At 50.4% G+C, this 13,009-nt stretch overlaps 1 protein-coding gene across 1 annotated transcript in view; it reads right to left on the reverse strand.

Annotated features, from left to right (window-relative positions):
* Positions 1–5,669: 5,669 nt before the first annotated feature.
* XPO6 (exportin 6) overlaps positions 5,670–13,009 on the reverse strand; it is a 101,830-nt gene continuing 94,490 nt past the window's right edge. The window contains exons 20-24 of the mRNA XM_055339985.1: positions 12,705–12,876; positions 11,064–11,225; positions 8,724–8,822; positions 8,315–8,545; positions 5,670–6,377 (exon numbers count right to left, since the gene is read on the reverse strand). Coding sequence (XP_055195960.1) covers positions 6,276–6,377; positions 8,315–8,545; positions 8,724–8,822; positions 11,064–11,225; positions 12,705–12,876 — 766 coding nt within the window. The 3' untranslated portion in view covers positions 5,670–6,275. The remainder of the gene's footprint in view (positions 6,378–8,314; positions 8,546–8,723; positions 8,823–11,063; positions 11,226–12,704; positions 12,877–13,009) is intronic.

Raw genomic sequence — 13,009 nt, forward strand, 5'->3', positions numbered from 1 at the left:
CTTCCCACAGCTCAGGCGCTCCAGCAGCTCTGCCCACAAAGTGCCTCCGCTCAGGTCTATCAGGAGGCAGAAAACAGAGTCAAGCAGCCACAGTGCCTCTGGCAGCGATCGGGGCAGGATGTGGAATTCTCCAGACTCTGGAGCCACAGAGACCTGAAAGTGGACCCCAGCTTTGCCAGTGACTTGCTGTGTGGCCTTGGGCAAGTCACCTCCCTCTCTGAACCGCGATATTCTCCTCTGTAAGCTTTTGCTCTGAAGGCAGGGAATACTAAGGGGGTGGGTGGACAGCTGCAAAAGGCAAACCCGGCTGCATCTGGGAGGCAGTGACGGCCTGTCTCCTCCTCTCTTCTAGCATTGCAGTGGCAGAGGGAACCATTTGGGAAAATGCCATAGTACAGATCGTCAACATAATACAAGCCCCCAGAGCTTCCTCTGAGCTCCTGGCCCCACCCCAGGCAGGCTCAGCAGGGAAGATTGAGATGCTCTGCACATCCTTCTCTAGAGTCTGAATCACTCCTAGAGTGCCCTCCAGAGGCCGGAAGCAAGGTCGCCAACACTCCTGGAGTGCTCAGGAGTCATCAGCTCCAGCATGGGGACACAAGTGAGGAAGAGGCAGGGCAAGGACCAGTTGTAGCCTCGAGCCTCAGGCTGCCCCTCTGCAAAATGGGGATTATGCCTTCCTCAGCGGCTCCAAGAATGACAGTGTGGTTATCGCTGTAGACTCTTCAGGGAGAAGATGCACCTCTGGGTGAGCCTCTGGATTCAGCCCCCAGCTCCAGACACCAATGTGGGTCTGAGAGACAAGGACCAGATTAACTTCCTGCAATATTCTAGAGGTCACTTCCGCCTAACTGGTCTGCCATGGCTCAGCTGAAATAGCCACAGAGAGATGGGGTCTCTAGGGACCATACGGCTCACTCAAAGGAGTGTGTGTGTGTGTGTGTGTGTGTGTGTGTGTGCGCGCGCAATGAGGCTGCCACAAATGTAACGCAATCTTAATTCCTGCTGAAAGAAGAGGTGTTATGTATGGATATATATATAAATGTAGAATTTGTGTGTATATATATATTTATAATAAATAATATATTTATATTTATAATAAATATATATATAAATAAATATATATACACATTATATATATAAATGCAAGAAAAGGTCTGGAAGGCCACCCATTGAAACATTATTATATGATTTTGTAGATTTTCATGTTGTTTATCTTCAAGGAACATGTATTACTTCTACAATAAAGGGGAGAGAAACAAAGTCTATTTTTATTTTTTTAAAGATCTGTATTTGTTTGAGAGTGCGTGTGTGCACACGTAAGAGGGGCAGAGAGAGAGGAGAAAAAGAATCCCAAGCAGACTCTGCGCTGAGATGCTGATCACAGACCTGAGGCGGGGCTCCATCCCCCAACCCATGAGATCATGACCTGAGCCGAAACCAAGAGTCTGACGCTTAACCGATTGAGCCACCCAGGCTTATTTTTAAAGAGAAAAATCTACCCATTGCCAAAATGCCCAGCTATATCTGGCCTACGTTTCATTTAAATACTCTTTCAGCCAACCCCCAGCCCACTCCAGGTGGGGACCCAATGTGGACTCAGCCAAGAGCTTCTGGTGCCCTTCGGGGTCAGCAGGGCTCAGAGCCAGCTTCAGGTCCAACCTGGAAGGCCACCTGACCAGAGCTATCAACCATGCTACCCCACCAACGCCAAGGCTGGAGCTAATTAATTAACATGTATTTCTAAAGATGTTTCTAATGATGCAAGCAGGGAAGAGCAGAAAAGGGAGTCCTTGAACTAAAGAAAACCTCCACTGAAGAGCTGTTCACTCGAGAGCTTCTCCCTGAGGAGCCCTGCAAAGTAAGGCCAGGCATTCTGAGCAGGCACCAAGGACGAGGCTTCATTATGTTAAAAAAACTCATCAGAAGACACCTCCGAGTGACTCCAGGCTTCCTCCTGTGAGGAGAAACCCATTTGGATAAATCTGGAAAACCCTCGCACACTCGACATTTTGGGGCACCTGCTGTGGGCAGAGCTCCATGTCCAGCCTTCATTTGGGCGGGGGATGCCGCAGGTGCCATGGGGCAGTGAAGAAGGCCCTAGCTGGCAAGGTGAGTTCAGGGGAGCTCCTGAGGAGGCGGTCGGGGAAGACCTCCGCTTTCCCCCAGGGCCATCAGACCACATCCTCTTGCACACTCGATGCACAAACAGGAGACTGCCAGTCAGCTGTGTGTCTCCACGCTGGTGACCACAGTACCCCACCCCCATCCCATGAATCAGGTAGCTGCATTCACACCTGAAAGAAGAAAGTGGTGGGATTCCTTGTCTCCCATCTGTGCTGACGCACCAAGCCACGGAACCGGATGCGTTCTCTTCAAGGACAAGGGAGACCAAAATCCCAGCTCACCCCTGCTGGCCCAGGATTACTGCTGATACCGTCCGTTTTAACTCCAAACATCCTTGTTTGGAAAGAAAAAGAAAACTGATGGTCATCCCACCCATTTCCCCATCAAAGTTTCATGGCAATTTCGCAACTTTCAAAGTCTCCATCCAGGCTGCCCCAGCCTGCCGACCAGCCTTCTAACACCTTCACTCCTGTGTCCTCACCCACTTGCCCACTGGTGAGTTCCTCCACACTATCCAGGAGCCGGCTCAGTGGTCCTCGCCCTCGGGGAAGCCCCCCGATCCTCAGCCCTCCATCCATTTCCTGGGTCCCCAACCTCATTCACTGCACTTAGCACACCACTCTGCAACAGCCTATCTCTTGGGCCTGTGAACTCCTGGCAGGCACCCACTGCCATATTAGCCTCCTCCAAGTCCTTCACTTGCAACGCAGCACCTGGCTTAGACAGGTATTTGGTAAATAACATTTGCTAAATTCACTGCCATCAATCAGGGCCCAGGAGTCAGCTAGAACCACCAGCACCTTTCCTCTCCCTGGTCCCAGGTGCCCTACAGAGATGTCACTCTGGGATGATGGCAGCACTTAGAAGTGGGCAGGAGGCCCAATCAGACCCCACAACTACCCGGGCAGGAGAGTCCTCAAGATCCACAAGAGCAGGGGCTGATTTGGTCACATGATCTCAAAGGAGCCTTTACAAGCTCAGACATTTTGCAACTCTTAAGTCTGTAACTCAGCTTCTTCAGAATAGAAATCGGGCCTAGCGATGTCCATCACAAGCCTCGAAAATATTAGTGCCATCAAGTCCACATGGGGAAATCCTCAGACAAGCACCAAAATTTAACATGCACGGACGCTCACTGCAGCACCTTTTGTAGTAAGAGAAACTAAACAAAGCATGTCCTTGGAATGCCATCTGCCATTAAAAATCACATTTTAGAACAGTAACATGAGAAGATGATCCTAACACGTTAAGTGAATAAAAGGGACTGCAAAACATGAGCCCAATTCTACAAAGAAAAAAAGGGAAAGGAAAAAGCAAAACCATATGTATTTGTATATATTTGGAAAAAGAAAATTCACCAAAATATTAACAGTGGCTCTGAGCAGGATTAGATGACTTTTCCACTTTTCTACATTTATTTTTAAAGATTTTATTTATTTATTTGGCAGAGAGAGAGAGAGCACAAGCAAGGGGAGCAGCAGAGGGAAAGGAAGAAGCAGGCTCCCCACCAAGCAGGGAGCCCAATGCAGGGCTCAATCCCAGGACCTTGGGATCACAACCTGAACGGAAGCCAGACCCTTAATGGACTGAGCCACCCAGGCGCCCTTGCATTTTCCACTATAATGTTAGTCAGGAGGTGAAAAAAAAAAAAGGCTATGGAAAAGAAAGGTGACATTTCATGGCATGAGGCTGATGGCAGGCAAGTGGAGGAAAACGTTGGAAGTTGGAAAGCATTTCATCAGACCCCTTCCCAGAGCCAGTGGCTATGCCTCGGGTGGATGTCACTGATGGAAACCAGAGGAAAAGCAGGGTATGGACTTTTATTTATTTTTAAAGATTTTATTTATTTATTCATGAGAGACAAAGAGAGAGAGAAAGAGAGAGACAGGGAGGGAGAGAGAGAGATAAAGAGGCACAGACACAGGCAGAGGGAGAAGCAGGCTCCGTGCAGGGAGCTTGACATGGGACTTGATCCCGAGTCTCCAGGATCACGCCCTGGGCTGAAGGCGGCGCTAAACCACTAAGCCACCCAGGCTGCCTGGGTACGGACTTTTATAGCAGCCTCCCCGCACTCAAAGGTGGCAGGTGGCAGGGCAAGCAGCTCATTGCTGTCCATCTCCTGCCTCTCCCCATCATGTCCCTCAGAACACAGAGTCTTTGGGTTTGTCAAGGGCCTGTTCTTGCCAGGCCCTAAAGTGGGTTGGCACTGCAGACAAGAGGGATCAAGTCAGAGGACTAGGGAAGCAGACCCTTTCTGCAGGTCAACCACCCTCTGCTTGCACACCTCCAGGGACTAGGAGCTCACTACAACCCACACAGGCTAGGCCCACCTTACTCCCCTGCAGCCTTTCCCCTACCACCCTAAAATCCTATCTCAAGTTCTGTCCAAGGGTGCAGCTCTTGGGTGACAGATTCCATCCTCTCGCCCCTTCCATCTGTGGGCATTCAAAAAGCCTTTTCACCTGCTCAGGCATAGACCACACTCAGGCCTTTCCGACAGGCAGGTGAGGTGGTATTTATAACCAAGGAATAATTGGATGTTAATTCCTTTCTGCAGAAGAGTGACTGGAGTTTCAATTTCTTCCTCTGCAAACTCTCAAGTGGGGCTAGCTGCAGCTGAGAGGCTATGACTGACATGCATGCACGGCCCAGGCTCCCCTGCCCCGTCAGCCCCCACAGTGATTCTTATAAGGGCCTCAGAAGCCATCAGCCCCCAACTCCCTTCCTCCCCAATTCTACCACCAACCAGTGGCCAACCTCACTTCAGGCGAGCAAGCCTCTTCCTGCCAGGTGTGGGATTCCACATTATAATCTAGCCTTGTCCAGGGGTGCCTGGCTGGCTCAGTAGGTAGTGTGTGACTCTTGATCTGTGTTATATTCAAGCCCCACACTGGGTGTAGAGATCACTTAAAAAAAAGAAAAAAGAATCTAGCCTAGTCCTGTCAGTCTGGTCACTGTTCCTTAAGGCAGGAAGGAGCCGCTGATACATCACCCCAAAAACTTCAGAAGCACCACTTCCACACACGAATGGCTGACAAGGCCCAGCTCTCAGACACACCAGTGAGCCCTGAGCACCACCCACCACCACCCCTCGCCCACCTCCAGCCTCTCTCCTCAACCCCTCCTCTCAGATAAGCCACCTACTCAGACCTCCACCCTGCTGCTGACCTCAAGAGAGACTTTGGTCCACTGACAGGCAATAACCCGCTGAGTCTCTTGGCAAGGATCCATTCCCTAGGGGGAGGAAGAGTGTGAGCCCACGCCTGATGAGCACCTGGGCTCCACACCCATTCCCACCACAGGTGAACTGTAAGGGCAAGTCCCTACCATCAGACTCTCAGAAAAAGGGGCCCTATGTCTTCCCGTAGCTTTAATGGAGAGGCCGTCTAGGAGACCCTGCCCCAGCCAGCCCTCCTCTGCTGTGCTCTCCCAGGGCACGGCCACAGGCCTCATCCCTTACTGCCCAGCTCCCCACCAGGATGGCCCCTCCACCTGCATACTGGCCCCAAGAGGCTTAGGGGAAACACGCTCCCTGACCAGTGTTTATATAACAACAACATAAGCATTTTATTTTTTCATTAAGCTTCTTAGTTCCTTAGTATCACAATGGAATGATGAGAAAACAAGAACAAAAAAACCCATGAGTCTGCAAATCTCTGACAAAGAGCAGAGACTTCAAGGCAATCGGAGGGGAGGGCAGGAGAGGCTTGACAGAAGTGCCAAAACAGTTCCAGCATCAAGTCTCTCCAGGCCGGCTGGGCCGGGGTTGGGGGTGGAATGGTGAGAAGGTGGCACTGTCATGAGCGGTCCTTGGCGTTTCTGCCTCATGGCTGACGTCCAAGGGAGTGGCGCAGACCAGCCCACAGGATTCCCTGGGGCCTCCCTGGAACCTGGCCACATGACCCTCTGCTTGCTCCCGTTGCCCTGGGCACTCCAACCAGTGCTAAGATGCACCCTGAAGCCAGCTCGGCTGGGTGGGCAGCAGGAGAGGAGCGTGGAGAGGGGCAGGGGGGCAGGCAGCACTGTTCAGGGTACAAGAATCCAAGGAGCAGCCGAGGCCTGTCTCGGAGCCGTCTGTGGCAGAGGGCAGAGGTGATGCGGGTGGCAGCAGCAGGAGTTCGAGTCCCTTGGCAGCAAGCAGGCTGTGCCTAGAGCTTCACGGTGCCGGGGGGCAGGCTGTCATTGCAGAGTCTGTAGTAACGCAGGTCGTTGACCAGCCTGTGCACGTTCTGGGTGAATGAGGGCAGGTCCTGGAAGGCAGGGGCACAGCTGCAACCCAGCCCCATCTAACACCCCAAATCATCCCACCCCCACCCCACCCCAGCTCTTTCCATCCCAGGGTGGGCCTCAGAGGTCTGCAAATGTTTTATTAAACTCGAAATTTCTACTCATTCATGTACCATGTGTCAGCCAAGGCCCTATAGGAGCAAAAGAACAATAGTTAACACTCCCCTAGTGCTCACCATGTACCAGGCTCTGCCACGAGGGATCCAGATACTAAGTCACTCAAACTTCGCCACGAGCCTGAGATATAGGTTTCATTAGTACTTCCATTTGAAGGACAAAGAAAGTGAAGCACAGAGATATTCCAAAACTTGCCCCAGATTCCACAGAAAGAAGGGAAGGGGGTCCAGACTAGACTCTCTCGTGAACATGGGTACATCTGCCAATGCACATCTCTCCTTTGCCACAGCTAGCCAAGCGGCGTCCACAGACTCCTCCTCCCTATCCAGGGCTCTAGGCAGGTCCTATCAATCAAGAGAGACACCCCAGTAGGAGCCCACAGGCCACAGACACCAGTGGAGAGGATCCCTTGCAGCTAGAACCCCAAACTCTACCATGATCCAGCAAGACATATGAATGAAGGCAAAGATTCCTTTACTTATTTCATCCTTCAGAAAACAAACCAAAGGGGTGTCTTTTAGATCAGTGGCTCACAAATGCCAAATTCAAATTTCCTGAGTGGAACACAAGAGTACGTTTCTGTATATTTAATAAGTCCCTCCAGGTGCACTGACATATAACTAGATTTAGAAGCCGCTACTTTAAGTCAAGAATTGACTGATAAGAATATCATTAGAAATGGAGGGTTAAATATGAGGATTTGGCCTCAAGGAACAGGAAGGAAACTACCCAAGTGGCTGAAGTGAACTTCCAGAAGCTTAGGAGAAGACAAGATAGATCCCAAGGAAAAAAAAAGATTTCAAGACCAAGGAAAACAGGAACTGACTCTAAAAGGAAACTACCCTCACACATTATCACAGATGTGATAAGCAAAAAGTGAGCAGACTTTGCTCCAGCAAGAGCAACGTGTAAATCGGCAGAGGGCAGTAGGCCTGCAGGCTGGCTACTCCAGCATGGGAGGCAAGGCAGGGACAGCACGAGGGCATGGAACAAGACTGCATTTTGCCACGTTGACACGCAGTGAGGGATGAAACAGACTCATCCCATGGGAAGAGATCCAGAAAGAGCCCAGCAGGCAAATGCAGAGAACTAATGGTGGAGAGAGGAAGGAGGGCAGGTGAGAGCCCTGACAGGACACCCTGGGACAGGAGATGGCATGTGCACCAGCAACGATGGCTCCATATGCATCCAGCGCCTTCACCCCGGCCCCTACCTAAGGTGCTATACGGGACTGGAGGGGTGGGGCGGGACTATCACAGCCCCCTTCCCACCTCCCCATGCTCCTTGGGCAGGCAGCAAGGGGCACAAGGGTGAGACCTGTAGGAGCTCATCCCAGGACACAACAGCAGGTCAGCCCATGTTGAACCAGAGGCCTAGGCAGAGCCCACAATTCCATCCCTGACCCTGGGCTCTCAGAAGATGTGATTCCTGAGCACCAGTCTTCCCAGCCTATCTGCAAGTTCAGACTACAACTGCTCAGGATACTTGAGGAAATGATGACTGGGCCCGGTGGCGGGGGTGATGCTCGACGGGATGCGGTGAGAACAAAGAAGCAGAGGCCATCAGATGGACTGCTGGGGCCAGTGGCTGAGATGAAGAACACATGCGTTGCAGAAGCCCACATGGGGGGGCTTCCCACATCCAGCCACAGCCCCAAGTCGATCAGGAGCCATCAGCAGGTACAGACCACACAGGGAAGTGGCCTGCCCTTTCTCCACTGAGTGGGCACCAGGGTGAAAGCCCATGCTTGCCCTTCCCTTTAGCCTAGCCTCTCTCTCCTCACCCGATCCATCTTGAAATTTCGCCCCAGCACATTTTTCTGGTTGGCATCCACACCATCACAGCTGGTCAGAAACTCTGGGAGGAAGGCTGCAAAGAAGCCATCAAAGTCCACAGAGGCCATGTTGTAAATGGCGATGCCGATCTCCTCCTGCAGAAGGTCATGGGACTTGTGAACCAGGACCTGCAGCAGCACGTTCACAAACTGAAACAGCATGGCGGTCCGGAAGATCTTCTGCAGACAGAGAGGCTGGGGTGAGTGAGGGTATAAGGGCTCACTCTGCCCCCGGGGGCCCATCTATGCCCCAGCCCGCCTCCTGCCATGCATCCCAGCTGCTGCCCTAGAAGACTGGGACTCCACCCACCCCACTGACACCTCTGATGAAGGACCCTTTCTGAGAGGGGGTGCTAACCTTGTGGTACAGCTTCTGCTTGGTGTTGAGAGTTTCCAAGTAGAAGAGATTTTGTTTAAATAGGTGGATGTCAGGCTGAAGAAAGGACTGTCCAAAAGCCTAGGAAATAAGACCACTATGTGATGAGCAGCACTTAAACCATCTCAGACCCAGCCCTCCTGGGGCCCCACCCTCACTCCCCACCAAAAGAACCCACACCCCACAGGTGGTTCCTCATGCCCATGGCAGGACAAGGGTATCTACTGCCTTGATTCTCCTGGTCAGATCTTGGAATATTCCTGTGTAGTCTTAGCTCTACAGTCCTCCCGCACTGGGCTTAACTCCACATACTAGTCTCACCTTAACCTTTTATAATAAACCTCCAGATCCCTTCATGGATTCCACTTTTGAAGCAAGAAGCTGGTCAAATGACTCTAGTCAAATCCTCAGCAATCCCAGCAGACTCCTGCTGCCTCCTCTCAAGCCAACCCCTCACCTCTGGAAGCCACACACCCTCTCCTTGGTGTCCCAACTTTTATAAACCACAAATCCTGGGAGGCTCCTTCAAACTGGATGCCTCTGTCTGGGGGTTAAGCAACAACAAATTTTTAAACTGCTTTGAGTTTCTGGACTATAAAAGTTACAAGTTCTAGGGCAAAAAGTAATACCCTTCCTCTGCAAAAAAAAAAAAAAAAAAAAAAGCCAATGATGTGTAAGCTCCCACCCCCAACAAGCTGCTGTCTGTCTGTCCTTTTGCGTCCAGGCCCCTGAGCTACGAGAAGAAGAGTCTCGTAAGGCCTGATGCAGCAGGGAGATCTTCAATGATGTCCAATGGTTTTATTTATTACTGGAGTATGACACTGAGTAAAAAAAAACTCACCCTTTTGGGGTTCACCCTTGTGCAATTCTGACCAAACCACAGTCATCTAACCACCATGACAAACAAGACACACAACACTTCCGTCTCTCCAAAAAGTTCTCTCATGTCCCCTTCACAGTATCCTCCCCCTACCCCAAGGGAACCACTGCTCATTCTGTCCCTCTGGTGCTGCCTTTTTCAAAAGTTACATGATGGAGTGGAAATCATATGGTCTGGGGCCTTCTGGATCTGGCTTCTCACCCAGCATAACATATTTGGAAGCATCTATGCTGGTCTTGGTGTAAGAACATGTTCCTTTTTACTGTTAAGTAGCAGTCCATTACATGCATGTGTCTCAGCTGATGGCTATCTGGATTATTGCCAGATTTTGGAATGTGTCTCAGCTGATGGCTATCTGGATTATTTCCAGATTTTGGCAATTATGAAAAAAGCCACTATAAACACCTACAAACACATGGCATGAATACATTTTCATTTATCTTAAGCAAAATGCTTAGAAAGTGGGATTCTTGATCAGGTAGTGACTACATGCTCAACTTGATAAGAAACTGACACTATGAAGCTGTTTTCCAAAGTGGCTTTCACAATCCTGAGTAGGGGGCCAGGCATCCGTCTGCCCCAGAAGGCTTAAAAAACAAGGTTGAGGTGAAGGGAGGAGGAAAGCACACGAATATTCCACACCCAAAGCCACACTGGAGACAGCAGGGCAGCAAGAGGCCAGGGGTAGGGCTTGTGTTTATCCAGAGAAGAATCTCTACACAGGGAGCTCAAGGGAAGAAGTGGGAGAATCTCTCTGGCTATCCCAAAAAGAAAACCTTGCAGTGACAAAAAAAAAGGGAAAACATTCTACTTTGACCTGGGCTTAGAATAAAAAGCTATACGATGAAGTATGGAATGAGGACAGCAACCAAGCAGCAGCCACTAGGCAGCCCGGCCATCCCCAGCAAGGGGGGTACCCTGGTCTCCTACAGCAGGGTCCAGTCAGCCCCCAAGACAGCCTGCTCATAGGACAGTGTTTCCCCAGTATAGTACCAGCCAGAATGATCTTTACAAAATGCAGATCCCTGGGCCCCTCCCCAAGGGACTTCACTTAGCTTCCAGTTAAGTGGGCCCCAATGTACTACAGGCAGTCCCCTCACACTTGGGAAACACCCACTACAAGGCATATGGACAGGTATTTATCCAGCACCCGCAGGCGCCAGCTGCTGGGTGGAAACTAACTCAGTCCACCCTCACACTAAAACCCATGAAATAGGCAGCATTCTCTCCACTTTACAGATGAAGAGACAGAGGCTCCAAGAACTTAACTTCCCAAGTACTAAGTGGTAGCACTAAGCTCTGATCAGACACTATATGGCTTCCTCATATGCCAGGGAAGCAAACCAAGGGACAGACAGCCAAAGGACCCAGGTGGTGTCCAGAATGAGGCCTCTCCATCCTGGGATTGCGTGGCAGCCTCACCAGCTCTGCCTGCACATTACCTGCATGATGGCACTGAACTGAGGCTCATTCTCCATCTGCTCCTCAGCGATCCCCCTCTGGACACTGGCCAGGACAGTGGACTTGAAGAAGTACCTCCAGTTGTGATGGAGCGTCCGGAAAAGGAGCTCAAACAGCTCAGCCTTCACATCAGGGGAGGGGCGCTGCGGAGACACACAGACCCTCAAACCTTCCCTTCCTGCGGCTCAGGGGGCCACTCACAGCCTTGGCTCAGAGCAACAGAGAGGCCTAAGCGATGCCTGGTTAATAGCACAGAGTCTCAGCGTCCCACCCACACTCTTGTCCAGTCAAGTTCCCCTCGGGCCAGCAGTTCAAACCAGGCCAACTTCCCCAGAGACACGACACTGGAGTCAGTTCCAAGGGGCCCTTTATTTTACATTTTTTCCCCTAAATGTTTTATTTTTAAGTAACCTACACTCAAAGTGGGGCTCAACCTCAAACCCTGAGATCACCACAAGTAGCACACTCTACCAACTGAGCCAGCCAGGCACCCCCAGGGGCCTCTTTTCTGTCGGAAGCACTCAGTCCTCTCAGCTGGGGAAAGAGGCTACCAAATGGCAGAACAAGTAGGAATGTGGGTTTCCTATTTAGAAAGCAGCTGCTGTGACCTGCCACATCTTCTTGGTCGTGCTGTTCCTTTTCCCAGGATAAAAACTGCTGTCCCAGCTAACCTGCTGATCTTATGCAAAACAAGTAAAAAGTCTTAAAAGCAGTTCTGCCCTCTGTGGAACAGGAGTTCAAGGAGCACCTACAAGCCACAGAAAGCCACACTAGAGGATCCCCAGGGGGAGGCGGCGTGCGGGGCTAAGTACTCTGGGCCCATCTCCCCAGCCACTGGTAGCAAGATTCTGAGAGGAGGGGTGAAGGGGAAGATAGACTCAGCAATATTTTCTAATTGAACCAAAAATCTCCAAGTCACTGAGGGGCATGCCAGGTCACCATATTCCAGATGTCTCTGCAGAATTCAAAACTGTAAGGTCCGGATATATTTAATTCAGCCTTGATTAAAATTAAATTGGGACCAGAGGGCACGAGCTCCCATGGCAGGAATCCTTACAGGACCCAAGTGTGTTTAATGATGCAAAGCAACTGACTTATTTAAGCCTTAGTTGGGGCACTTAAAAAGGTTAGTTCTTATTTAACTATGACATAAAATGCAATTAAATGCACACTTATTCTGGATCTTGTCATGCTGAATGTCTGTTTTCAAAGGAGGAAGAGCATTCCTTTAACAACAGAACCTTTGCATGGTTCCAAAAACTAGCCTAATATCCTTGAGATCAGTGAAATGTTCTTACTAGGATAATACATTTGTTATAATGTTTGCTAGAGAAAACCACATATTCACTTAAAGTTATGAATTGTTTGCCATAGGAGACTGATCTTACCAACCAACCTGGTGGCAATTAACTTGCTATGCTTTCACTAGACTAGTTCAGATTCACACAACCAATATAAACAGACTGGACCGAGCTAAAGGCATTCTTTCTTAGAAAAAATTATTTTACAAGAAAAGTAACTAACAAATTAGCTTTAAAATGCAATGCATTTTCTTCACGATTTCATTCTGTCCCCAGGGGCACACAGGAGGCAGCATAGGGTACCGGCCCAGCCTCTCGTACCTCGGCAATGATGGGATACACCTGCTCCATGCACAGGGAGATGATGCTGGGGAGAAAAGGCTTGAACACCTGGCCAGGCTCCTGGACCACCACCTGCAGGATCTTCAGGAACTTCTCCACCACCCGGCAGCCAGTGCTGCCTTCATGGAGGATACTCTCAGCCAACTGCTCTCTAAAGACAAGGGGAAGCACACGGTAGCCAAGGGAATGTTTCTCAGGGGCCAGCACAAAAACCAACACTTGAGGCAAGTGAAGAAAAGGAACAGAAAGTCCCAGGCTCTGTAGCCGGGCCCCACTACTTCTCC

The sequence above is a fragment of the Nyctereutes procyonoides genome, unplaced genomic scaffold (genome assembly GCF_905146905.1).
Source record: "Nyctereutes procyonoides isolate TBG_1078 unplaced genomic scaffold, NYPRO_anot_genome, whole genome shotgun sequence".
Lineage (NCBI taxonomy): Eukaryota > Metazoa > Chordata > Mammalia > Carnivora > Canidae > Nyctereutes > Nyctereutes procyonoides.